This window comes from Rhipicephalus microplus, chromosome 8 (genome assembly GCF_043290135.1).
Source record: "Rhipicephalus microplus isolate Deutch F79 chromosome 8, USDA_Rmic, whole genome shotgun sequence".
In the NCBI taxonomy this organism is placed as follows: domain Eukaryota; kingdom Metazoa; phylum Arthropoda; class Arachnida; order Ixodida; family Ixodidae; genus Rhipicephalus; species Rhipicephalus microplus.
The window spans coordinates 69,221,877-69,248,985 of record NC_134707.1 but is presented as its reverse complement, the minus strand read 5'-3'; the positions used below and the strand labels follow the sequence as shown (position 1 = coordinate 69,248,985).

General features: G+C 42.9%; 1 protein-coding gene across 1 annotated transcript in view; it reads right to left on the bottom strand.

The window, feature by feature from the left end:
* Positions 1-1,003: 1,003 nt before the first annotated feature.
* The window catches only part of LOC142768590 (uncharacterized), a 39,746-nt gene continuing 13,640 nt past the window's right edge, over positions 1,004-27,109 (bottom strand). Inside the window, exons 5-6 of the mRNA XM_075870595.1 lie at positions 21,666-21,725; positions 1,004-1,148 (exon numbers count right to left, since the gene is read on the bottom strand). Coding sequence (XP_075726710.1) covers positions 1,144-1,148; positions 21,666-21,725 — 65 coding nt within the window. The 3' untranslated portion in view covers positions 1,004-1,143. The remainder of the gene's footprint in view (positions 1,149-21,665; positions 21,726-27,109) is intronic.

Below are 27,109 nucleotides of genomic sequence, written 5' to 3'. Positions count from 1 at the left end.
TTCTCGTGAAGGCAACGGACGGTACATAAGCAACTGTACACTGCTTTAGTCAGATTTAACAGTCATCAAAACGTTTAGACTAAATAGAAAAATGTAAGTTATTATTTTCTGGTTGCTTCTTTAGATTTGCAGACGATGACTAGACATTTAAAAAAACGCTTCTTAATCACTACGATTATCAGGGCACTTTTGCACGTGCCATGGACACTGCACTGCATATACTTAGGTTAGAAAATACTTCGCAACAACATTAACCTACAAGATACATTCTAAAGTTCTATACGAGGTGCAACTAAGGCTCGTTTTACGTATCTTGTTTCGATTGCCTACAGCACGAGAGCTTCTTTGTTCATAGACAGCTAACTATCTACAAATGTAAAGTGACATTGTTTAGCTGCAATATCGGTGACCTCGAGATAGTAACAATCAACCGTTTATAAAGCGACACGCAGAGTGTTTCTTTATTATTGATTTTCCAGCCATCGCCACGAAATTGAAAAAAAGAAACAAGAGTTGAATCTATATATAAATATTTTCAGTAATTCGGCACTGCAGTCTCAGAACTGATTCTTATGTTGCACTGCAGTCTCAAAACTAATTTTTATGTTACGTTGCCTCAAGACATACTACGATGTTCACTTTATGAATGCATAAAAGGAGGTTGGCAATCTATTCAAAATTGAAATTCTTGCGTTCTAACTGGGAACAAAAGAATGGTCAATGTTTCTTGAACCTGCTAACGAAGACACTCATAAGAGCGTTATCGGAATGAGGGTTACGAGTAGTCACACCATGGTGATAGAACTACCCTGCAGTATGGGTGCATATACACGCGATCACACCTGCCATAACGGCCAACATATTATATACACTAATCAGTACATTCAGAATTCCAGCGCTTGCGTTCCCAGACAAGCTGATTCCAGTGATCTGCTAACTCTAGTTTATTCTTCAATCTACAACTCTAAAGCGATGAATGTTAGCTAAAGAAAGATGTGATAGATACTAGTAAAAGACTCGCAGTCATTTCAATGTCTCTGGAAATTAAGACCATGTATTGCCACGCTTCAACTGGTTCTAAATTTCAGTGGCGTCACAACTTCAGATTCCACAGTGTTGCAAATTTATGGTGGGGCCCCGCAATCACCCTGCGGACATAAAACAAAACACAAATAGATTAAAAATTCAAAAATTTTCATTTAATTCGTTATTTTGTTGTTGATTTTACTTTTAGGGATCCTTCATGTCCACTTACGGTGCTCTTGTTTTTGGTAAAATGTGTTGAAGAACCGCAAGTAATTGAATTCTATTATTTCTTCTAATAACTCTCCTCTGACATTTCTTTTACCTGTGTCATATTGTGCTACTGCCTGGTCTCCAACCTTATCCCTGCCTACCTTTGCCTTGAAGTCGCCCAACAGTATTGCATACTGTGTTTTTACTTGGCTCATTACCGATTCCACGTTCTTTTAAAAGTTTCCACATCCTAAAGGCTGGATTTAGGAGCATTAGCATGTACAACCTTTGATGTGTACCTGTTATTGAGTTTGATTGCAATACCTACCACCTTTTCATTAATGCTATAGTATTCCTGTAAGGTACCAGCTATAGCTCTGTCGACAAGAAACCCCACGCTAACTTATCTTTACACATATGAAAATGCCATATATAGTCCTATGTCAATATTCCTTATACAGCTACATCGGGAATTGGACATATCAGGCTCTATATGTACTCTTCATATATGTGCCTTATATAACCTTATATGCCCAATTTGTGATATAGCCTCACATTGGCGTTAATTAACCTGATATGCCTAATTATTTATATACCCATATATGACCGTTGCTGTTTATGAGTAATATGGTAATCATTGACAAATGGCTATATATAGAAGCATTCGTATAAGCTTAAACATGTTCTTATATGGATACCTTTATATATAGGTATTTGGTTCATACATCTTCATGAATTGAGCCAGTTTGTGTCGCCGGCATAAATCAAAGTTCCACCAGCCATTCTACATCTAGTAATATCGCTGTTTGTGATAGGTCTGCGTGCAGTCACCATTGTCTCTAAAACAAAGGTTGTATGCATCCTCTCAACATTTGTGTTCAAACTATTCTTATTGAATTCCGAGTTATTCTGAAGAAATTATTGCTGAATATTAAACTTGGCAACCTATTTCTTGTTTGTGGTGGGCGCATGTCACTGTTAGTCCACTTTTTCTGTATAGTTACAATAATTGTGTTTAAGTTTGATGCTTATCTGCCTAAACTTTATTTATTTATTTAATTACCTACAGCGTCAATTAGAATTACAGTAGGGGATCGTTTGCAAAAATAGAATACTAAAAATACATAGTCAGCCAAACAGATAATCAAAGTCGCCTTAATCATGAATCGCAAAACAAATACATATATAAAAATGCAACACACTCATGCCGACATAAAATAAAACAAATAATTTGAAATAGTAGAAGCAACAAAAGCAGGCACTTGGTTCTAATATCTGATTGTTTAGGTTGAAAAATTGTTACAAATTGCATTAATTTGCATGCCAGTTCTCTTATCTCTAACCTAGAGTCAACGCGGTCTGTGACATGGTATGATGCAAGCAAAAATTTCACTTTATAGATTACGACTTAACAATCATAAATAGCATGAAAAACTTCAATCGCAATTTAGGTAACGCAACAGTGGTAAAGAGCTCGATCCTCAGAAATTCCGTCTTAGGCGTTGGTGCTTCTGAGGGAAAAGTCATCTTGTCCATGACCAATAACTCACAAAATTGCAAATAAAATAAATATTAAAATTTTTGGGTATGAGTGATGATTGAAATTATGTGGGCCATGTGCATTGCAAGCAAGTGCGCTACTACACAGCTATACGTCTGCTTGGAAATAAAGTATGAATAACTATTTCTGGTTGGATATGCAAACAAGAAACTGCTTTCATATTTAAAAAACACACGTGGCCCACCGCAGTGGTCTAGTGGCTAAGGTACTCGGCTGCTGACCCGCAGGTCGCGGGTTCAAATCCCAGCTGTGGTGGCTGCATTTCCGATGGAGGCGGAAATGTTGTAGGCCCGTGTGCTCAGATTTGGGTGCACGTTAAAGAACCCCAGGAGATCGAAATTTCCGGAGCCCTCCACTACGCCGTCTCTCATAATCATATGGTGGTTTTGGGACGTTAGACCCCACAAATAAATATTAAAGAAAACGCGCATCGTACATAGAGGCTTCACAACACAACATGTAACATCGCAGCAATGTTGCTTGATACAAACGTACATTTCCAACGGGCATCACAACACGTTATTACCAACGTGACTTTGCCATTGAAAGATAGCTCACCATTACAAAAGGCACACATGTTACTGCATGTATTCATTCAAGGCTGCGTATTTGGTGCATAGCAAGTTCTAAAATATTTTACGCACCTAATATGAGGAAGAACGGTCTGCTGGACGAAGTGATTCATCTGAACTGAGTTTCCGAAAAAATTGATGTAGAAAACGAAGACCGCTGGACAGAGCGAACACTAACAACTGAAACTTTTTTTGGAAAAAAACAGACATATATTCGCGGTCACGAGAACACGTGAGGTGAAAAAAAAGGATTAGATGAGCAGACTTGTAATCATTTTCTTTCCCCATTTGGACATCATGTGGTGTGCAACACTCCTCTGTCGTGTTGAAAGTAATTTTTCAACTCGATATGATACATATAGATCACAAAGTTTTTCTAAAGGAACAAATATGCACTAAACTATCATCGCATTGTAGACAATGCGGCTGCACGTCCTTCTTTGATGATACGGTAGTTAAAGCTAGATTCAAGGACAAAGTAGCACAGGAAATCGAAAGGGCGTATCTCATCAACGAAGCTGGTGATTAATGTGTCGCGCAGCTCTCAACTATGCTGCTTGCCGCTGAGGTAACTTTTCTGGAAGCGCATCATTAATACAATCTGTCTGCTCATCTAATCAATTTCTTTCACCTCACGTGTTTTCCTAGTTACATAAATATGTATGTTTTCTCCAATAAAGTTTCAGTTGTTAGTGTGGGCTGTGTCCTAGTGTCTTCCTTTTGTACTTCAACTTTTTCGCGCAACTCAGTTAGGATAACAAAGTATTGCTCGGTATTTAAACTATGCTACCCTTTTTTTACAGAGAATGCAGCCTTATGCGAAACCTTCATTGAGACAAGGCGTTTTTACATTCTCAATTACACAGTACTGTTCCACAACTAAAGTTATGCAAATAGCAACCTACAACGAAAGGTACACACTAAGTGGTTGAATTACGCACAAGGGACAGGATATCGCTATCGCGTTCAACTAGGAAAAACGTTGCTTATTGATTCCCAGTTTTTTACAGTAACAAGCCTTAGTGCATGAGACGAGTTTATTTGTTATACGGCGTAAATTTATGTACAGTGTTCACGAATTAAAACGTGACATCAGACTATGTTGTGTAGCTATGTATGCGGGCATGTGCAGTTCCTCGAGTTAACCATGTGGTGTTGCGACGTCTCTAACGATAATGCTGGCTGCGATGAACGCATTTTGGTTGAAAGTACTCTTAATTAACCCGAACTGGAGATGATGGAAACAAAATTATGGGCTATTTTCTTGCTTGTCTCGTTTCGATCCGTGAGCACTGCGCCCTGCTTTGAAGAACCAAACTAGCAAAATATTTCCACTGCATGTCCTTACAAAAAGAACACGTAATTTTAAAAACAAGAGGAAAGTAGGCGAAGAAAGACAAAATAAAAGGCAGGCTCATAAATTTTTTGACACCTATGAAGATGGAGATACCTGTTTTTCTTTTGTAGTTGCGCAAGTTGCAACTTATTCTTGAAACTTGCTAAAGCTATAAAAGGAGAAAAATAGAAAGATCAAATATATTTACATCAATATTTCTACGAAATGTACAATAGCAGGAAACCCATATATGATATGGGGGATTTAACGTCCAAAAACCACCATATGATTATGAGAGACGCCTTAGTGGACGGTTCCGGAAGTTTTGACCACCTGGGGTTTTTTGACATGCACCCAAATCTGAGCACACGGGCCTACAACATTTCCACCTCCATCAGAAATGCAGCCGCCGCAGACTGGATTTGATCCCGCGAACTGTGGGATAGCAGCCGAATACCTTAGCCACTAGACCACCACGGCGGGGCAGCAAGAAAACAATCTTTTGCGGGTGTAGAGTTTCCAATTAAATAGAGCCCTGACTGGAAGAAATAGAAAAAAGAAAGTGTTGTCGCATTGCTTTAACGAAACAGCCTAATCTCGTAGCTATGATTACTACGAAGTTAATTACCCACAAAACATGCAATACGCTGTGTTTTCTGAGTAGTAATACTTGCGAGCATTGTGACACAGTAATGAAAATGATGAACTTACCCGAACATTTAACCGAGACTTGTTTTTGACGGAGCCGGTTATTTCAGTTAACTTATTCAGGACTCAAGGCTACCACGCTTATTTGTACTGCTTTTCAAAGAAGCTGTGAAGGAAAGCTTGGCCGCAAGCATGGGTGTCCATTTTTCTACGCACGAAAATCGACGATCGCCAACACCGGCCTATACACGCAAACGCACACAAAAATACTTCCACGACCGTCCACAATTGCACCACGTACCGCGAAGAGGATTTGTGAGAGCTGCGTAATTATCTTGTGTAAATTGCAGCAGTATTTGAACACGAAATAAGAGCAAGGGGAATGAAAAGTGACATGATCGGCGCAGCACCCATAGCTCCAGCGAGCGAAGAAGGAACAATGGCGCGGATGAATGCACTGCAGCCTTGAAAGCATAACCTACAGTACCCTTGAGATCAATGATTTACGTGGTTTTCACTCGAACAAAATTTTCCTGAGCTTATTGGCGAATGAAGTTTAATTTGTTCACAATTATTCACGCAATATTATTACCATAAAACTGATTGTTTGCGCAAACTATTTTCTTTGTCACTACTAGAAATGGACCACAGCACTTTCTTGTCTCTGTATCAACCGTTCTCTGTGTACAGAAAACGTTCCCCGAATTTTTCACTTTCCGACTGTCTTCATTTCACAATTTTTACTCGCGCATCCCATGCAAACTTGCAACGTTCAGTGCTGTCAGGCGATTATTTTGAAACACTGGAGCTGAGCTTCTCCCCACGGGCTTAGAAAGCCGCAGCTGTAGGACCTTTGAGACAGCCATTAAGTAAGTCTGCAGTCACTGCTTCGCTTACGCTGGCTGCCAAGACTAGTTTCAGACAGATTTTTATCTTATTTCTCAAGCAATTAGAATATATTATTTGATATACAATTAAACAATCATCAATAAATCATTTGTTTACCATATCAAGGAACAACCATTGGGGACACGGAAAAATAAAACCATTTTAGGAAACAATACATTACACCGTGTCTACAGAAAAGCAAATCAATAAACAGAGCGAAAACGCGCAGACAAAAAGAAATCAAATCACAATGAAAACAATAAATAAAAGAGAACATATTCATGGAATGGGACTGAAAACGAATGCGGAATATACACAACTGTGCGAAAGGCTTCCTGAAAGATGGAAAAGGGAAGAATCTGTACATGTATGAATCTGCGTTAGGACAGGGCAAACCTCACTGGTAAAACATGACTGAAGACAATGAAAACATAATGAATCAAGAAAGTTGATGTTAGAGAGACTCAGTATTCTGTGAAGAATAGAGTGTGGGAAGAAGCTAACAGGTACATGCAATGGTCGATTCTTTCTGGACACCTTACGCTGAATTAGAAAATTATTACAACGGAGAAGGATATCTTACTCTTAACTAGCTCATAAAAAAGAACAGCTCAGCGCAATTTGTTTGGCCGTAAGTGATCCCAAAGACCATAATCTAGCAGTGTTGAAAATAGTTTAATGAAACGATGAGTGTAAATGCTTATGAATGTTTTCTGAACTCGCTTAGTGGCATTACTGCTAAACTCAGCAAAGCCCTTCCAAATCAGATATGCATATATACTCAAGTTGAGAAACACAAATCGCGGTGTACAAATAGTAAAGGCTATGGGAGAACTAGATTTTCGAGAAATAATGTTTTAACGCAGAGAAAATTAAGGCCTCCCATATTGGCACATTTAATAGGAGTAGAAATAATTTAGCATGCTATCAAAAATAACACCAAGACTACCGATCTCATAAACCTTACATAACGACACAGTATTGACAGAGTATGGAATCCACACGTTGGACGCTTTGCGAGACACAACAACAACAACAACAACAACAACAACAACAACAATTATTTTACCAATAATAATATTATTAATATTAATAATATTAGGACAAATAATGATATTATTACACTCGTATCACTCACATGGCCGAAAATATCTGGCCACATTGAATCAAATTCTAATGTCCGGGTGTCCATCTACTTCTGTACGTAATTGTGATTGCACAATTGGGGGAGTACACATACCGGCATACATATTTTATGAGTAAATACACTACAGTGTTAATGTTGAAAGAATATATTCGCAAGCACTTTTAATTATTACGCGGCTGCACCACGCAGGGATGTTTGCATAATGTAGAGTTTGTCTTAGGCATCATGCCAGCCCTTATTCGCTGAAATGTGTCATACAAATTGTATTCGCAAGGTATTGTTTAAGCTAGTTCTTACAAGGTACGTGTGACCTCAACCTAATACTGACACACCCACCCAAAAACGAAGTTTCGTGAATTCGGCAGCCTACGTTAAAGATTGCAATAAAGCTTCAGCATTTAAATAAATGGCCTATAAATGAGTATCGTGTGAAAGTCAGTTGTGGCCTTCTTAACGTATGCCCGTTAATTGTTAACGTTAAAGTATGCCCGTTAAACACTACACTGAAGAAATTGTTCACTAGTTAACTCATAAAAAGTATGAAATTACTCTCTTTTACAATAATTTACTATTTACTATCATGAATTTACTATGGAACGTTATACGTAGCCAAAGTAAACGCAAGATGCATTTTTATAAAAACTTATTCCAACTTTGATCTTGAATTTAGGATTGTAAATGCCTGTGAGTTGCATTCACATCAGCTCCTTTTTTTTTGGAATGTACTCGGTTAATTATCGCACTGCGCATGATGTTATGGCAGATGGCCGCTGAAAGCGATCTCAGATGGGGGTAAACAAGATTAACTGAAGTCCTGTTAAATGAAGGAAGCATATAGCCAACAGAACCTCCCAATAATGGGCAATTGTGTCCACCAATATTCAAGATAAAATGCATTAGTATTACCATTTCTTGCTGCCACTCCAACCTATGCTATAATGTGAACAATATAAGTTGCTTGCGTGTCGTTTTCACACTATGCTATATAAAAATGCTTGATCATATTAGTGTGGTTTGGGAGCTTCATTGCGTGTTGTGACCTCACGCGATTCCTTCCTTGTAAAACAAATCTGCTCTCGTACACATTATTTACGTCGTAATATTGAAACCAATTTTAGCAATCCGAAATTCTATGGAAAATACGTACAAGTTAAATTACACAAATGCATGAATATTTGAAGCCATCATGTACACAAAGATGACCTTTATTTTTGTTTGCTTTTCAGTACCACAAAAACAATATATATATCTAATACTCGTTGTAGAAAATGAGCAAGTCACCCTCGTGTACGGATTGTTATATATATATATATATATATATTTACGGATTGTGATATATTACAATCCGTACACGACGGTAACTTGTTCATATTATATATATATATATATATATATATATATATATATATATATATATATATATATATATATATATATATACATATATGTGGGGTGGCCGTGCTTATAAGGCCCGATCTGACTCCGTTTTTGAACCAACCACATCAGATATGGCTGTGCATATGTGAATCGACCGCACTACAGGTTTTCCCGCTGACTTTAATCAAAGTGCCAGCGTAAATTATCTGTACGCCCTTGAAGTAATCTGAGCGCCGAGTTATTTAATCCATGTGCCAAAGATTTATTCCAAGCGCCAACATACTTTATCCAAGCGCGAACTCTCTGAGGCCGCGTGCCAGTGATTTTAATTCAAGTGCCACCGTGTTTGATCCAATTGCCAATGACTTTATTCCAAGTGCCAGTCAGTTTAAGCCATGCATAAAAAGCAGAATACGTGACGTAAAAACGGCGGCGCCATTTAAATGCAGTTGCCACAGTAGAAAAGACAATAGTCGGAAAGTAGAATAAATCATTACTATTGGTATTCGCCGATAGTATTCGTGAAAACAAAAATTACTGTCTTGGTTCACTTGAGCCGTTTGTGGACTGCTTATACTTTGCTATGGGCATGTTTTATAATGAGTGCTTGGACCAGGTGGAACAATTTTAATGAAAAAGAAAAGCGAAGCAGGAACCTATTACCGCGTATTTTACAGCGCAATAAAATTCAGTGTTCGTCACTAAATCTCGTAATTGGCTTTGGCGTACACAAAACAACATTACATGACTGTGGCAGGTCATGTAATGCGAAGGACAAACAATGTTTATTGGAGGGCCGGAATGCATACCAAGATATCAAAAACTTGGCAGTGGTCAGTGATGGGTCAAGGGCAGCTTCATAATTAATATATTAGGAGGCCTTCACGGCGCAAAGTGAATCAGAGATAATTCCAATATGTTTTCGTCCTGCAGTGCGCATAAAACGTAATATGAAAATCCTGGTATGGACAACGGAAGTTATATTTTACAATATTTTTAGCTGTTATCTTTTTATTCAAACAAAATTAAATGTCTGCAATGATACCAACATTACTGATTGTTGGTTAGCTTGGATGCTAGGTGACCACTTAACCAACCTGATGAAATGAACACAGAGGAAACGAAATTATAAGAACGCGCATTAGTCCTTGGGCCTGGCTTTCTTCGTTTTTTCTGTATACGTGTTTTCTTTTACGCGGCATTATGCCTCTCATCGCTCATTGGAAGCTTGCGCATTCAGATGACTCACTAAATGATTTGTTCTGTGCAAAATTATTCAAGAAATGCAACATAGGCACAGATGAGAACTGCCCCGCCGCGATGGTCTAGTGGCTAAGGTACTCGGCTGCTGACCCGCAGGTCACGGGTTCGATTTCCGGCTGCGGCGGCTGCATTTCCGATGGACGCGGAAATGTTGTAGGCCCATGTGCTCAGATTTGGGCGCACGTTAAAGAACCCCAGGTGGTCAAAATTTCCGGAGCCCTCCACTACGGCGTCTCTCATAATCATATAGTGGTTTGGGACGTTAAAACCCACAAATCAATCAACAGATGAGAACTGTCTCATAGGGTTTGGAGACGGATGTTCACAAGTCATCTTCACGCAAAGAGGCAGGCACGAAAGAGAAATTGTGCCGATCAAAAGCCGTGCAGTCCACGCGCTGTATTTGTTGCATGGAGTGGCGAGCCGCATTCAGCAGCAAAGACTACCTGTGCTCCTTTTTCGTCATGGCTTGCGGCGTCACTACAACTAAATTACGACGTTCGATCAGGTACCCCTTGACGTGTGACTTGAACTTTGAGAAGGCCTTTTCTATAAGGTTAAATAAGATACTGTACGCTGGCAGGCGCTTCAGAGAGTGCAGGGAGTTAGCCAAAGCCGCCTGTTCTTCTCGAGCGTGAGCAGGTGCGCAATCAAAAAAGAATAGAGCTTTGGCGTTTGGCTCATCATAATCTACACGGCACAATACATCGCTGAGGAAAACAACCCAATGAACTTTGTCCACCACAGTCCAGTGAATAGCTCCACTTGCGGGCATGCATGCTATAATGTTCAAGTTCGCTCCCTTTGTCGTTGTGGTCATGTGTACAGCTGGTTGTCATTTAGCTGCCCTGCCGAATTTCCTGGAACACCAGATATTAAAGTTAGTCTCGTTCAAATAGAAGCGGCCTACACGCGGTCCATCAGACTGCAGTCATTGGGCGTGCATCATGTGGCTGTGCTTGATATCGTCATGGTTGCGATCTGTGGGACTCTGCGTCACTAGCTTCATCGAGTAGCAGTGGGCATCCAGCAAGCGATCTACTGCGTTTGCACTGATTGTTACTCCTGAAATTTCTTCCTCCAGGGAGGGCCTCCTTTATCTGCTTTGATGTAAAGGTACAGTTTTCGTTGACAATTCGTCTCAAAGTAATCACGACTTCATCTCCAAACTTCCTTTTTAAACCCCCACCATGCTTTGATGTTTCTCTCTTGGTAGCAAGCCGCAATCGATTTTGCTGTTTTATGTTGATGCCTTGAGTGTTGGACAGTTTCTTTAGGTCACCGCCACGCCTGTAGACGTCCACAATCCTAGCCCTGTAGACCATCGATATTCTGCTGTTTTTTTCGACGAGGTTCATCGCGGTTCTTAAAGTGTGGTCCTCGTTTGCGTCCAGCCATGACTTCAAGCAAAGCTCTGTTGTCGTCGGCAAATGTGCCCGTACGAAAACAGACGTGTTTCAAGCAAACACGCTTCAGCAACGCTAGGCGTCGTCTGTTACATGAAAACCGGTCTATCTCCTTTGATGACATGTATATAACAACTTAATTTAACATGAATCCAATAAAATGCAAGTTTAGAATTTTTAAAGTAGTTATTTCTGATTTAAAGAATGAATGAATATAATCTGTCAATCACTGTTGTTCTCACTGTGCTCAGCAGACGACTGCGAAAGTCTCAACGAATAAGTAGCCAAATTCCGTCTGCTGAGCAGACGACACCAACCAATGCATATGCGATGGTGTTCATGATTAGTCGGAATAATGCAGTAGCGATGAAGTATAGACTAACATTGACTCCATAAGCAAATACATTTAGTACCCGTAAATGCAAATAATACACGTTTTTTATTTTAAAGCTATGACACCAAAACGTTAGGGCGAAGTAGCACTGCGCACTTGATTTCATAAGAAATAGCATGTATAGCGAGGAAAAAGTTATTCCTGGGACTTGATGTTTTCGTTATTCTGACATTTATTCTTTATAAAGTGGCTAACTATGTGTTTCTAGTGCGTGGATTGGACTGACTGGCTCTCGGATTAAAGTCATTGGCAATCGGAAGAAGCACGATGGCACTTAGATTAAACTCACTGGCACGTGGCCTCATTAAGTTAGCGCTTGGAATAAGTATGTTGGCACTTGGAATAAATGTTTCGCACATGGATTAAATAGCTCGGCGCTCAGATTATTTCAAGGGCGGGGAGAATATATAAGGTGGCACTTGGATTAAAGTGAGCGGGAAAACCTGTAGATATGCATCCTTAATTGGTAAACGGAAGCCAGATATGCTGACATATATGCTTATATGTGGCCATATATAACCAATGTGAGTGCCATTTATGATATTTTCGTAAAGGTGGCCAGCCAAGTCACGATAGCAAAAGACGTGCCCCTTCCATAGCACTGTATAGGCCCCGTCTTTGCTCCTAACTTCACTGAGCCTTATTACATCTTATTTAGCACTCTCTAGCTTCTGTATACTACAGCTTGACTTGCCTCACTTGATGAGGTTTTAGTGTTAAACATTGCCAAGTTCAGGTTCTAATGGCGTCCTGTCCTGAACCAGAGATTCTGAGCACCCTGTTCTGCAATGTAGGTCTGAACATTGCCACGGTCAGCTGCATCGCAGCCACTGGGGACTGAGGGTCATGTGTTAATTGGCGTATGCGTGTGGGAGGAAGTGTCCAGATACTGCACCAGGGTGACCAATCCTTCTCTGGTGAAAGAGTGTGCTGCCGGCGGTGGTCACCGGTGAGGGCCGCGCTCCAGGCCTCACCTGGATTGCGGTGAGGGTGTCCGAAGCTATCTATATATTTGACAATGTACTGCCTTCATTACTGTTTCTTTAGTTTATATGCTCCAGCTCATTGATATCTCCAGGTACAGTTAAGGAATCTAGTATTGATATGGTTCACAAGCAAACGGCGCTAGAATGTTACAGGAAAAGCATTATCGGCAGTTATTCTACTCTTTACCTCGAAGGCAATTTCTTTCGTTGCTAGGATGGTAAAAAGATCCTTTTGAAAAAATACCACCGTTCAGGCCAACCATATAAAGAGTGCTAGAAAACAACTTATCCTTGCTAGAATACGTACTGCCACCACGGATTGTGCACGCGTACTCGACTAGCACGAAGACGAAAAGTACGATGAGGCCAATAGTACAGCAGTAAACTAGCCAGCCGAAAAACATGCGCTGTCTGTTTGCCTCGTGCATGACATCAGCGCAGTCTACAAAACCTTACCAGTCCTGATTAAGCCACGCCAGCACCTCCTCTATTTTTTTCCGTGCCCGGGAGAACGCTCTCTTCAGGCCGTCGAGCACTTGCTCCGCCTCCGCTCACCGCTGCCCGATAATGGCGCTGCGCGAGTAGACTACGAGATTCTGGCGCTGAACGGCGGCGCAAGTTCGTGTTTTCATGCGAGTTAATTTGTAGTCGTTCTTCATGCCGGCCTTCACGAACAGATGGAGGGCGCATGGTTTGATTGATATGTCGAGTTTAACGTCCAAAAAGCACCATATGATTGTGAGAGAGGCCGTAATGGAGGGCTCCGGTAATTTTGACCACCTGGGGTTCTTTACCATGCGCCTAAATCAGAGCGCACGGGCCTACAACATTTACGCCTCCATCGGAAATGCAGCCGCCGCAGCCGGGATTCGATCCTGCGACCTGCGGGTCAGCAGCCGAGTACCTTAGCCACTAGACCACTGTGGTGGGGCTGCAGAGAGGGCACAAAGTAACAGGAATATAGTGGTGCGTTGTTTTCGCCTGACTCTGTCAGGCTTGGCTACCGGTTCAATATATGCGTTCAAGTTTTATAGCATTATATAGCGTTTATGTTTTTGCTTTTAAGCTATTGCAACCTCATTCTGTCAGGCTGGGCGACCAGTTCAATATATGCGTTCCAGTTTTATAGCATTTTAGAGGATATACATTTCCTCTTTCAAGCTATTACGACCTCATTATTTGCATGCCTCAATATATGATTCTGTTGTGTATTACTTCGCATATCTGACGGTAAAAATTCACGTTGACGTTTTTCATTGCTCAATAATTACATTTCTCGCCAGTTCCTTCATGGATTCACTTGAAACGACTGAAAGGCAAAATCTATTTTCGTCTTCTTCCAACTCAATACACTGAACGTTTCCTATTTCCCTCTGGGATATTTTTGTGCCCAACATGGTTTTCCTAATGCCTCTAGGATTGGAGATAAAGCTAGCTTTCTGTCCCTCAGCCGGATATGCACTGCCCTCATGATCGGCGCATTTTAACATAGTGAGGATGTTACCTGATGCTGTCAAGTTAGGGGACCTTCCGATATGTCACAAAGATTTATTATGTGTGACGTCATATGATGACGTATCCGCAATGATGATTTCTTTCATCACTCGTGCTCACGCCACCAACGCTAGAAGACGCTGGACGCCACCAGCGAATAATTTTCGCTTTTTATGAGGCATTTGGAGCTATCGCATTGATGCACTGTATTGATGTAGCTCTCTGAATTTGCAGCTGCCGCTGGTGCTCGAGAGGAGCGTTCCTGCAGTAATCAGGTAGAATACTTGGTCTTTTATTAAATGTTCATACTACGCTCTGATACGTAGCTGTCATTTATAACCCGAGTATTTTATAGAGTATAGGTTGTGGTGGCTGTAGATTACGCATCACGTTTGGCAACCTGGCAATTGGTATAACTAAACGGGAGTGCGCTGCCTCCTAGCACTCAAAAAATTAGTTTAGCATAACCAACGCTTCGTCGCGATCCCTGCCATGTGCAACGCTTACATTACGCCCTCAATCTGAATGGGAGCACATGAGCACCACACAGCAATTCATTTCTACTCTAAACGCTACCGAAGAGGCCAGAGGGAATAAGAAATAGAGCTGAGCAGCTGGATATTAAGGCTACAATATTCTCCACAAATACAGAGATAAGCTCAAGCAACTGACCACAGGCCGCATTTTTCATGCCTGTTACCTTGGCTCAAGTTGAGAGTCGACATTAGACTTCAGTCTTTAGCAGCGCCTGTTCAAAACATAGGCAATGATCGCAGAAATGGCGCCACATATGAAGCTGTTTTCGTTCATTTTACGATGATTGTATTGTTTAAGCTCTCAACTGGCGAAATCACCAGTCATACTTCCTCATTCTTTGACACTTGCTTTTTCTCGGTGGCAAAACATGTAATGGTTTACGAAGGGATTGGATGATGTCCTATATCCCTGGAAACAGTCTACTGGCATTCTGCGTTATTTAGTGCGTGACCTCCAGGCTTACAGATAATGTGCGACGTCACTAGTGAGTAGCAAGCATCGGGAAACATTAAGCATGCAAGCTTTTAATAATAGCAGTTAACTTGCAAAGGCTTCGCTCAAAAGTCGACCCTCAGTTCGCCAAAAAAGCGACTCTAAGTCAAGCAAACGGCAAGGTAGAAAAAAAGACGATTTTCTGTGGCTTACTGGCCTCGGCTATCTGGTAAAGGCTTAGAAGATGACACGCGAGTTCCTCGAACAAGTAGTCTCGAATGACACATGCCTTCGAATTAAGGTGGGCGTCCAGAAGAGCAAGTGCTTCGTGATTATCGTTTCCAAATTTTTTTACATCCTCAACAATGCGAATACAGCCAACAACCGAGCCGTATAGCTCATAAAATGCAGTCGCAGCATTGGTTTGCGCGAGAGACGACACGACATCATCTTCACTTTAGTTGCGGCACCTGGCGGCGAAACGTCGCACTACCACCAACGGCCGCTTCCGATTGAAATTCGCTCCTCCACCCGGGCACTGAAAAACGAGATGAGGCGCTGGCGACGAGCGATCTTCGTCATCAATAGTGTGGGTCTCTCCATCTAAGGAACGTCGTCTACGCTTCTTTATCACCAGGATCCAGGATCACCAGGATCCAACTGCTTCCGGTAGGGCCTGAGCCATCATTCGAGGATAGCTTGATTGATGCTCGAACAAAAACCAATTATGCTATGTGCTAGGGGTCGAACAAATTCAACGTGAAGTTGTTTCAAGCGAGAAATGCAACCACGACCTTTGGGTTTATCGTGGGCACAATTCTGGGCAACTGGAAGTCGCACATGAACTGTTGCCAATTTGGCTTCGTTGTCGCTTGTTATTCCAACTTCTCCATGCATCTACAGCACAATCAGCATGTTTATCACGTTTGTACAAAACTGGCCGTCAACTGAATATGAATCAATGCCGATATGCAGCATGGGCTCGAAGGATCCTTGGCAACGCCTTGTGAATAGACAGAATCAACACCCATCCTGCTAAGCTGAATGGAGGCTATTTTGTGAATTAACTGTGTAGATTCGTAGAACTCTGCTCAATATAACGCACAGTGAAAAAAAAAACATACAGAACACAGTGCTACCAATGACCTGACAGCAGTTGTTGTGTGCTCTATTGAATTCGTCCTGTTGTTGGCGCTGTTTCGTAAAAAAAACGTTGAACTGCAATGAAGCTCAACCGTTTGTTGAAGCCCCCTCCTATAATACGCCGATACGACCCAGTGCATCGTACAGACGTACACACAGACGCAACATGTCTTTGCCTTAGCGCTGGGCTTGTCAATCATCTTGGCCCTCATAAAGTTCCGGCCGTTATTATACGACCATTCATTTGATATCATTATCAAAGTGGTTAAACGAGGAAGTAGGAGAGACATGAGTGCCGACCTGTAACCGTCTCTACTTCCGAACCTTCAAGCCTTAGGCTGGTTGTCGTTATTGGAAGAGACCTCTGGCCATCTCACCAGCTGGGCATTTTTATGAAACATTACGACATTCATGTGCTGTACTTAAACGGACGTAAGCGTGCTGACGCCGTCGATCCCCCCCACCCCCGCCCTACTATCTTCGAATGAAATTTCTTACATCATCACTGACATTATCGCTATTACACATTGCGAAAAATAATAAATTGCCTCACTGATAAACATGTCCACTGATTCGCCCCAACCATCACTGTTCATGCATTGTTTAGTGAATGCCACCACTACGCTCATCGCGACAACCTCCTGCACCAACGCAGTTGGAACGCTGACAGCAGCCAGGTACTTCGCGCGAAATGCTGCGGTCGAAGTTTTAAAATATGCGAGGCATTCCACTCATCTATGAGTGCAGTCTGGGATATTTAAGACTAACCACGTCATTTTGCAACGTTGCTTCGGGTGAGAGATGTACGTAATGCTGCTTGCAGAAGTTTTTACTTTTTTGCACCCATTACCAAAGCCAAACACCTGCAAGGCACTTGTCACGCGCAGGTCCGCAACTTTTACATTGCCCTAATCGGTCGTTTAGGCTCAACAGCATCACTTTGGAGGGACCACTTATTAATGCAAAGCAGCTGTTTGACTAGCGTTTGTAACGCTTTCCGTCGGTGTCTCCGTGCCAACGTTCCGCACCATGCTCCCCTCGCCGCCGGCGTTGGGTCGGTGGCAAGTAGGTCACGCTTTCTCTCGCACGCCGCCGCAAAGTTTCTCTCTGTGTCACCTACCTCGCGCTCGCCACGTGTCACTTCTTTCCCACTTCCCTATCCACCACTTGCAACGTTCGAGTGCACATCCAGTGAACACTCTTCCGGCTCGTTTATCAGTGATACAAAGGACGCCGGTAAGCGAAGTTCTTTCGTCCTGCGTAAACATGCGCCACAGTGATTAGGCCTAACCCGGTCGTCGCCGGCGTTGCGAGAGTTCGCAGAGCTGATCGCGTTCGTGAACTTCGACGTCGCGCCAGCAACACCAACTACGCGAGCCAAGGAAGGCAATCACAAGCGTTGACAGTGGAAGACGAACGTCACTAACAAGGTGAGAGTTCAGCACGCCGTTCGCGTTAGATAATAGAGACGACATGAGGTTAACACCAACGAGACGCGAGCTAAAGAACCCGAGCTCAAGCGCCTCAAACGCGTCGGCAAAGTGTGGTGACCAGAGGGGGACAGATTACTAACACCGCCTCGGTACAGGTGACCTCCACCATTGAAGCTTACGAGCTTTGACCTCCGCCGTTGAGGCCATTGCTTTTGCCATGGCGAGTGCATTCACCTGAACGATATTAAGTAACTCGAAGAGAGCCGCAGTTATACTTTCGAAATGAAGCATCATACCAAGGAGCCCGAATTTTAAAGAGCTGTCAGCTTGACAAGACACTTCAGTAAAAATGGGTCCCTGCCCACTCAGGAAACCCTGGGAACAAGGAGGCACACCGCATTGCCCCAGGTATAATAGACCGGAAGGCGTGTCACTCGGACAGTCTTTTTGGGGAAGCACTGACTTTTTTTATTGCAATTACAAACGTTTATAAGGGTGATCAGCGCGTCTACCTATCGCCAGATGAAGACCTTACGACAGCGGAGGCAACAATGCTCCGATGCAATCAAACTTACTCTTTTTTTAGACCTTACTGGCTAGCACCTACTACAATTTGATCAATGAACTCCATCTGCGAAAACTGTAACGCACAAGATTTGGTCATAGAAAAATCCCATTTTAAGGGGCTGCAATGGCTTTCCTCCCCTCAAAATGTTCCTGCCAGCTTGCTCGTGGTCAGAGTGGGAGGAGCTTATTAAAACTCCCATGAAGGAAAAGCAGCTCGCTATTGCTCCCTGGGCTGAAAGGGTCGCTGCCCACGTGAAGCTACCTTCAGGCCAGCGCCTTCTCTTTAAATAAAGTTCATTTATCCTCCTCCTCCTCCAAGACGCGAGCCAATGAAGCCAAGCCTAAGCGCCGACAGCGGAAGGCCAACGCCGGCGAATCATTGACGTCGCCGTCGTTGGCAACGTCTCGAAAGCGCCGCACGCCCTCTGGCGAAGAGTCTGCCCACAAGCACGGGGCTCCACTGGCCAATCCGGACGCAACCTGGATGAACGATTCGGAACATTTCGAAGATGCTCCTGCTCAGAGTGCATTGCCGTGCGCGTCAGTGTCGTCGCAACCCACACACTGTACCCCACTCTGAACCTGTTGAAGAACAGGTTCAGCGCTGTCTAGAGGAGACGCTGAGTGTTTGCGAAAAAGCGTGTTGACGCACGCCTCCTATTGTCGCGGCAAACTTCAACATTGGTGTCAGTGGAGATGGAAGAGAACGGCTCATCGATTACATGCGTGACGTAAACTAATTGAAGTGCGTGTTAGTGGAAACTGCTCACAACAATAACAGGAACGTGCATCGATCTGGTCTTTAGAAACATCGACGCCTAATGTCTGCAGGAACCTCTCAGCGTGGACTTCACCAATTACAAGGCCATGGAAGTCAACGCGATACACGCACCAGCTGCGGTCCAGCGTTGGTGTCCACTCAGAAGAAACGAAAAGACCTACGCCAGGCATCGCTTTGAACGAATCTTTCCGCACTCACCGGAGCACCCGCGTTAACGCCGTTAAGCGCGTGACGCCACTTGTGCACAAGAGTACTGCTTCGGACCTCATCAGGGTTTCCTTTGGGAAGACGTAACTTATTTGATATTGGCTGGTAACCACTAGAACACTTTCCATACGCGTATTAATCGTCGCTGACAAGAACTGCGTACTGGGTTGTCCTATTCAGCGCCACTAATTGGGTTGCTCTCACGGTTGCCATTTGAATTAACTTATGTTGAGTTGGAATTGCGTTATTTATTATGACTTTCATCAATATTATTTGCCACTGAGTGCCAACATATATACAATACATGCCGAAATATTTTGTTTACGAGAAAATTCTCTGGAACGTCTGCTCCGTGAACGAACCATCCTCACTTTGCAGCGCAAATAAACTCAGCCGCTTAGTGCATACACAATTAGGAGGCAACTAAGCACAAGCTTTTCAATGGTTCCACCATATTGACGACATTCAGATTTCTAACGGGCTTCAGCGTAACAAAGACCTTTCCACCATTTCACGCGAGATAGCGAAAGTGGAGCGCTTTGAGGGTCATCCAACGTGAATGCCTTTTGCCGCGGTTTGGATGTACGTCTCCACCTTGTACTTTGACCTAAAGGGCAATGTTGCCAGTTCTCGCGCATTCATTATTGAGCGTAGAATGGGCATGTTGTGCTTTGAGCGCGAAGCGAAATACCGAACGAAGGTTGCAATGCTCCCCACACCACTCGCTTACGCGAAAGACGTTTGCTGCAAGCTACACAAAAATGAGGGCATGGGCTCGTCTTTTGAGCGCACTCGGTATTTGCAGCGCTGTTATGAAACATATACAAGGATGCACAAAAAAGGCCCTGCCTGCGCGGAAGTCGAAGCATAGTAAAAGCGAAAGCTAGAAAACAGGCCTTTCAGAGCCTTTTTCAACTATCATTGGGTAACTCTTGCAGGAACACTTGCTGGGTACCACTTTGGCATTATCAATAATAATTTCTGTGTAGTAGGCTAATTTTTGTCATTCTCCGGATGAAAGGGGTATCCGCTGAACACTTGCAAGTAATTTTGTGTTAATTCTTCATGCAGTGGCTGACGACAATGAGCAATGATGTCTGAAGTGGGCATGCTCCGCAGTGTCGAAGAGCAAGCTTTTGTTATGAGTTGGAACATTGGATGACGCACCCACTATGCTATTTGCATTGTGTGACGGCTGGTTGTTCTTTTGCTGTTCTAAAACGCTTTATTACTCATAAGACCACGACTTCATTCCCGACCTCAAACCTGCCTAAGGCAATTTCGCGAACAAGTCGTAGTCACTGGCATGGCTCAGTGGTAGAATACTGGGCTGGCACGCAGCGGACGCAGCTTTCAGCCCCATTGTCTCTTTGGTGCTAGTTTTTTGTCCCATTTTTGCTACAGTGGCTACTGTCACTGGCTACGGCGGTGGCGGACAACCAGAAAGCTGCGCGTCACCCAAGTTTTTATCGCATAAAAGCTTTCACTGTAAAACCTACCCTCGTGTAAAAAGCGGGAGAATGCACCAGAACTGCTAACAACTGTTAGTTCACACTCTTTGAAAAGCTTTGTTTTGTTTTTTGTGCCCCTTTACTTGAATACGATTACCGTTCTGAAATCGAAAAGCTGCTAGCCTTCGCTTGTATGTAGTTCTAATAAGTTGCTATAAAATTGATTTGTTGGCTGTTGGGGGTGAAACTGCGACGTTTTTCATGAAAGTCTCATTATAAGTCTAGCTATTACAATGATTAGTGTTATCTGTAAGTAATACGGTGAATACCAAGTAGAAATAAGCAATCTGGCAGATGAAACAGCAGTTTATCAATAAAAGTTATATCACTCGTACTGAGCTGGTGAGTAGTTCATTACGTAGGTAAGTTAGCTTTTCTTTACATGGTGGTCGTAAATTGCTCCATCTAGACATCCCATTACGAAGCAATACTGCATTATTTTTTCTGCGGGCATATGCGCTATTAAGGTTGAGCACACATCTGTTTATTAAGTCACCATTCATGCGGTGTTCTCGTACGGCGAGAAAGCCTGCCGAGACACCAAAGATGAACTCTAGGTGAATCTGTTGAAAAAGGTGGTATGCGCACTGAATTCTACATATAACACAACGGAAATAAGTACGCTTCAAACAGATATCTCTACAAGAGATTTTTTTCAATTAATCATCACAACAATTTACCAAGACTGTCATGAATTTGCTGAAAGGTTGCAAGTCGGGACGTTCAAATGAATGCAAAATACATACCCCGTCCTGGATTAATACGCCCTAAATTAGGTACATTAAGCTGAGCGACCATCCTTTGGCCTGTAAGACAATAATACGGACGTTAAATCTTAAGCACCTCATTGAAAGCACACCAATGGACAATTTGTAGTCGGTAACAAGCACAAAACCCTCGACTTGGCAAGTGTACCAAACGTGCGAAAGCTTATGGTAGTGCATATGCTTACAGACATGAGATGTTATTGCAATAGTATTTATATTGCAATTCACGGCTGGATTTTGCCGCCAGCGTCGGCGTCGCCGTCAATCAACGTAAGTGTATACATATCTATATATATGAAAAAGCAAGAACAATATTATGAAAAAATGACAACGGTGCGCGCAATCAAACGTCCAACCTATTGCTTTTGATTTCGAGGTGTTATCCACTGAGCCACAAAGCAGCACCTCCTTCAGCGTTGAAAGGCAAAGGATTTATATCTACCACTTACTGCTGGCGATGGGCATCTCGGGCGAACTATCGTGTTTTTATCATCAACATAATGGCGCAATGAGCTCGCGTCGCCAGAACATCACGATGCGACGTCTCGCACTCTCAGCGTCCATGCGTACTTTGCCACGCAGAGAGCGAAGGAGGGAGTGGACGCTCGCGTGTGCGTGCACTTAACTTGTGGTGGCGAGAATTGTACACATTGAGCTTTCACCGGAACGATTCTGTAGTAGTTACCGGGTGTACAAAGGTAACTTCTTTCATTGCAGTGTCTCCGATCGCAAAATGGGCGCGCTTTTTAGACACAGCGAAGTAACAACTGAGATGCTCATTCGCGTTCATCTGCACTTGTGAGTACGTTTCGTGCGTAATTTGTGTGTGAGAAAAGCGGCGAACGTTTCGATATACTTGCCATTTTCGCGTTACCAACCAATTTGTTGGTGTCGGGTACATTGATTCACCTTTGTGGCATAGATGTGACTTTTTAAAACTCTCAATTTTCTCAACTGATGGTGAACATATAAGTGATAGCAATTCAAGTTGAGACATATTTTTATAGAAGAGACAAAATCAGAGATTCACCGTGCTTATCGAAAAATGTTGGGGGTGAAACTTTTAGCTGGTCTTCGATGTGCTGGTAAAAAAAACGTGTATTGTTGCACTGACCACCAAAGCCATGAAATATGTCGAGCAGTAGTTCGCGTTCTCTTAGGCAACCACGGCATTCACGGGAAAGAATGTATGTGAATCTTATACGGTGTCCATCCCACAAAACGAAACCTACTATTTTAATGCTGTGGCGATCTTTCTCTTCTCATTTTACTCTCATGTGCATTCTGATACCAATTTTACTATCCATCACTTTTTTCTCCCTCACTCTTGCTTCACTCGATCATACGTGGCTAATATACATTGCTCTCCCTGTTTCACTCATCGTGACCCTCATATGTGGCTTCTTTTCTTTACAGAAAGCGGCAAGCTACCGCCATTCCTTCCGGAAGCCAGCCTGGGTAGATGCGAGTCGCGGTTGATCATTTGCCTGCGTACCCACCGCGCCTGGCCTGTGGCATGCTCGTATTCCGCAGGTCGCTATTCGTTGTCTGCATGCTGAAGGTGCGGTGACAGCGAAGCACTACCGCATATTATTTGCTCCTGCCCTGTCGTGTCCATAGAACACCGCGTCCTGACGAGCCATTATCACCTACTTAGTTCTTGTGGCAACGGTGGAAGACATCTTTTTTGTGAACACACGGTCACGTAAGCCCTCCGAGCCCTTCTCGAGTTTTGTACGTTTGACCTTATACATGGTGGTTCCGCTTCGTGCTACTGACTTCACTAACAACGTTCTTTTTTTCATGCCTTTCACTTTTCTTTCTCTTTTCTTCTGTTCCTATCAACTTTACTTTCCCCTCCCCATCTATGAAGGCGCTGAGCCGGTGAGAGTGACGGGAGGCAAGAAATAGAGTTCTTTTCATCTCTTCCTCTTTCATTAAACTTTTTAAGCTGCTGCCATCAGTTTAAGTAGTTTCACATAGCACCACAAGGTGGCTCTTTTCATCGCTGTTGTGGGCGATGAAAACAAAGGTATATAACTACAGCGCAAGTGGTCGGACTAGAAGGGGATGAGGCAATGTAATATATACTTGTAAAATGCTATTGTTTTTTATATTTTTTTGTACCAATCAAGTGGAAAGGGGTAGCCATCGCCAAGTAACGGTGACACTCTTTCGTTTATTTTCTATTTCAATAAAAAGATACAAAATCAATGATACAGGAAAATTTGAGCACGAAGAAAGCACTGCATGTGCCGTGCCTGGTGAGGGTGAACCGAATTCCGCAGTGGCTCCACTAGGACAATGAGAGTGAGAAAGGGCGTAGAAAAGGGTTCCTAATGGCACATAAACAGTGCCTGATGGCATCCCAATTATGCTAATAAAGAAACTAGGACCAAACTTTAAGAAAATTTTGAGAGAGGCAGTGAGCAATGCAATAATTGGTAGTGAAGCTCCAATAGGTGGAAAGTAAGCAGCATGCGCATGATATATAAAGCAGAGGGGGTCATAGCCGATATAAACAACTACCGTTCTATATCAGTGACATCAGCAGTTTACAGTCTCGTGACGCAGATAGTAAAGGAAAGACTACATACATAGGTACAGAATGAGGGGGTGCTGGGAGAACTGGAAAATGGGTTCCGCAAACGAAGGAGGTTGGAGGACAATCTGTTTTCATTGATGCAGTGCATTGAAATAGCGAAAAACGAACACAGGCACCTGTGGCTAGCATTTATAGGTGTCAAGATAGCTTACGATAGTGTGACTCGTGAAAACTACTGGAGAATACTGAACACACTAGATATGGAAGATGTGATATAATCTTCTAAAAGATATTGGTAAAAGTGATAAGGTAGTTATCAAAGGGGAAGAGCAGGTATATGATCATATAACAATACAACGCGGGCTTCGACAAGGATGCTCCTTGTCACCTTTGTTATTTATGCTGTATATACAGGGACTAGAATCCAAATTAGAGGGGAGTCGACTCGTCTTCAGCCTCGCTTTTGCCAAGCAAGTAAAACACATTGAACAGTTATTACTAGCATTGATGTATGCAGATGACATAGTTTTACTAGCCGATAGCAAGAAATATCTGCAGGGATTGATAGCCATCTGGGGTAATGAGAGAGATACGAATTAAGTTTGAAGTTCAGCAGAGGAAAAATGGCAATCATGATTTTTAATGATAAGAAAGGCAGTGAGCACAAGATACAGGATTCAGGATATCGGAAGTCACGCTAGAAATTGTGGATAAAACAAATATTTGACCGCATGGATATATGACGGGGCTGAGTACCTAAGGGAGCACGAAAGATACAATATAATTAAGGGTAACAGTAATGCAGCTGTAATAAAACTAAGGCACTGTGGAACTACAATAGGTATGACGTTGTGAGAGGAATTTGAAAAGGTGTCATGGTTCCTGGTTTGACGTTCGGCAATGCGGTCTTGTGCATGAAATCAGAGGTTCAAGCAAAATTATAAAAACACAACATGGCTTAGGTAGTCTTGCTTTGAGAGCACACGGGAATATCCTAAATCAGGGGGTACAGGGTGACATGGGATAGACATCATTTGAGTGAAGGGAAGCTAGCAGCAAAATAGAGTTTGAGGAGTGATTGAGAAAAATGGGAGAGGAGTGTTGAGCTAAGAAAGCTCTTAAGCAACTTGTACACGATGAATGTTGATACTAAATGGAGGAAGCGATTTCGCGAGTATTCAAGCAAGTATTAAGACAACAACAAGATATTAAGCCAAAAAGAAACATTAGTTAAGAAGAAGGTGAACCAATTTGAATGAGAGAGAGGGACATGTGGAAGATTGGAATGCTTACGAAATCATCACAGTGAAGACCTACAAATTGTTAGGCAGGGAATCGCATAAGAAAGTATCAACGATAATTCCTGAGGTAGTTCTCTGCTGTTCAAGGCCAGACTGGGAGTATTGCGGACCAAGACATACCGAGCCAAATACTAAGACACAGACACTGTATGCAGTGCTTGCGGAAAGAAGGAGGAAACGGCTCAACATACGATAATGTTCTGTAAAGAAGTTCGCCTTTTATAATGGCGCGGAACTTTTCAAAGCATTGGGGTTTAGGGACAGTGAAGGGAAAATAGACTTTAAACACGTAGAAATAACCAGGAGGAGGCTAACTAAATGGTGGCTACAATCAAAGCTTGAGTGAAATTAAATTCTTCAACACACAATGATAGTACTTAACTTTATGGCTGGGTAGCATGAGCCACCGCCCGATCTAAAGAACACAACCGGATCCATCCACTCATCCATCCATCCATTCATTCAACCATCCATCCATCCATTCATTCATCCGTTCGTCCGTCCGTCCGTTCATTCAATTGTCCATCCGTCCGTCTATCCATTCCATCCATCCATTCCATTCATTCCGTTCATTCTATCCATCCATGCATCCATCCATTCCATCCGTCTATCCATTCCATCCGTCCGTCCGTCCGTCCGTCCGTCCATCCGTCCATTCGTCCATCCGTCCATCCGTCCATCCATCCATCCATCCATCCATCCATCCATCCATCCATCCATCCATCCATCCGTCCGTCCGTCCGTCCGTCCGTCCATCCATCCATCCATCCATCCATCCGTGGTCAGTCAAATAATCTTGCTGCTGGCCGGATACGTAAGTCAGCACTGGAAACGAGCGTCGTCTGGGTGCTGCCTCGGGAGACCACTACAAAACCCTTTCTCTTTCTTTCACCCTATCAAAATAATTTCCTGCAGATGACAATGGGGGCATAGAGTTGCGAAAATATGCATGAGAGGAAACTCTGCCGCTACGGCCTATGAGAGCTGTAATGCACGACGCTTCAGCGAGCATGGGTCTGATGGAGAGTACACATATTTGTACAATCTTCGTACTTCTGTCTCCATGTGCGTTCGTGTGGCTTGGAGCTGTTCTGTCACGAAACGTAAAATTATTAAATGTTCAACGGTTACTTCTAACCACCTTAATCTTTCAGGCTACCGTTTCATATCGGTTCACAAAGTTCAGAATAGTTCGCTCTTTTTGTTGAAGCGATACCCAAACACAGCAATAAACAAAACCACGAGTGCGATTAGCGGCCCGTAAGTACGAAGACTGGGTCAATCTGTGTACTACCCATCACCCCCATGGTCGCTGAACTATCGTAGCGCCAAAGTCCCTGCTAGTTATATTAAGCAAACTTTATGAATGACATGTTTTATTTGCCATACACTTCGCTATTCGCCTCCTATACTTTCCTTTGCCGCTTGCCTGCAATGCTGTTGTATGCACTTCTATGCCGTTACACACTCTCCCCTCTCTATTCCCTGCTCCTCACTCTTATATAACTGATTTTGACCTTATATACTTTATCACAGCTCTTTCCGTGGTATTCCAAGAGCTCTTAAAGGAGGGAAGG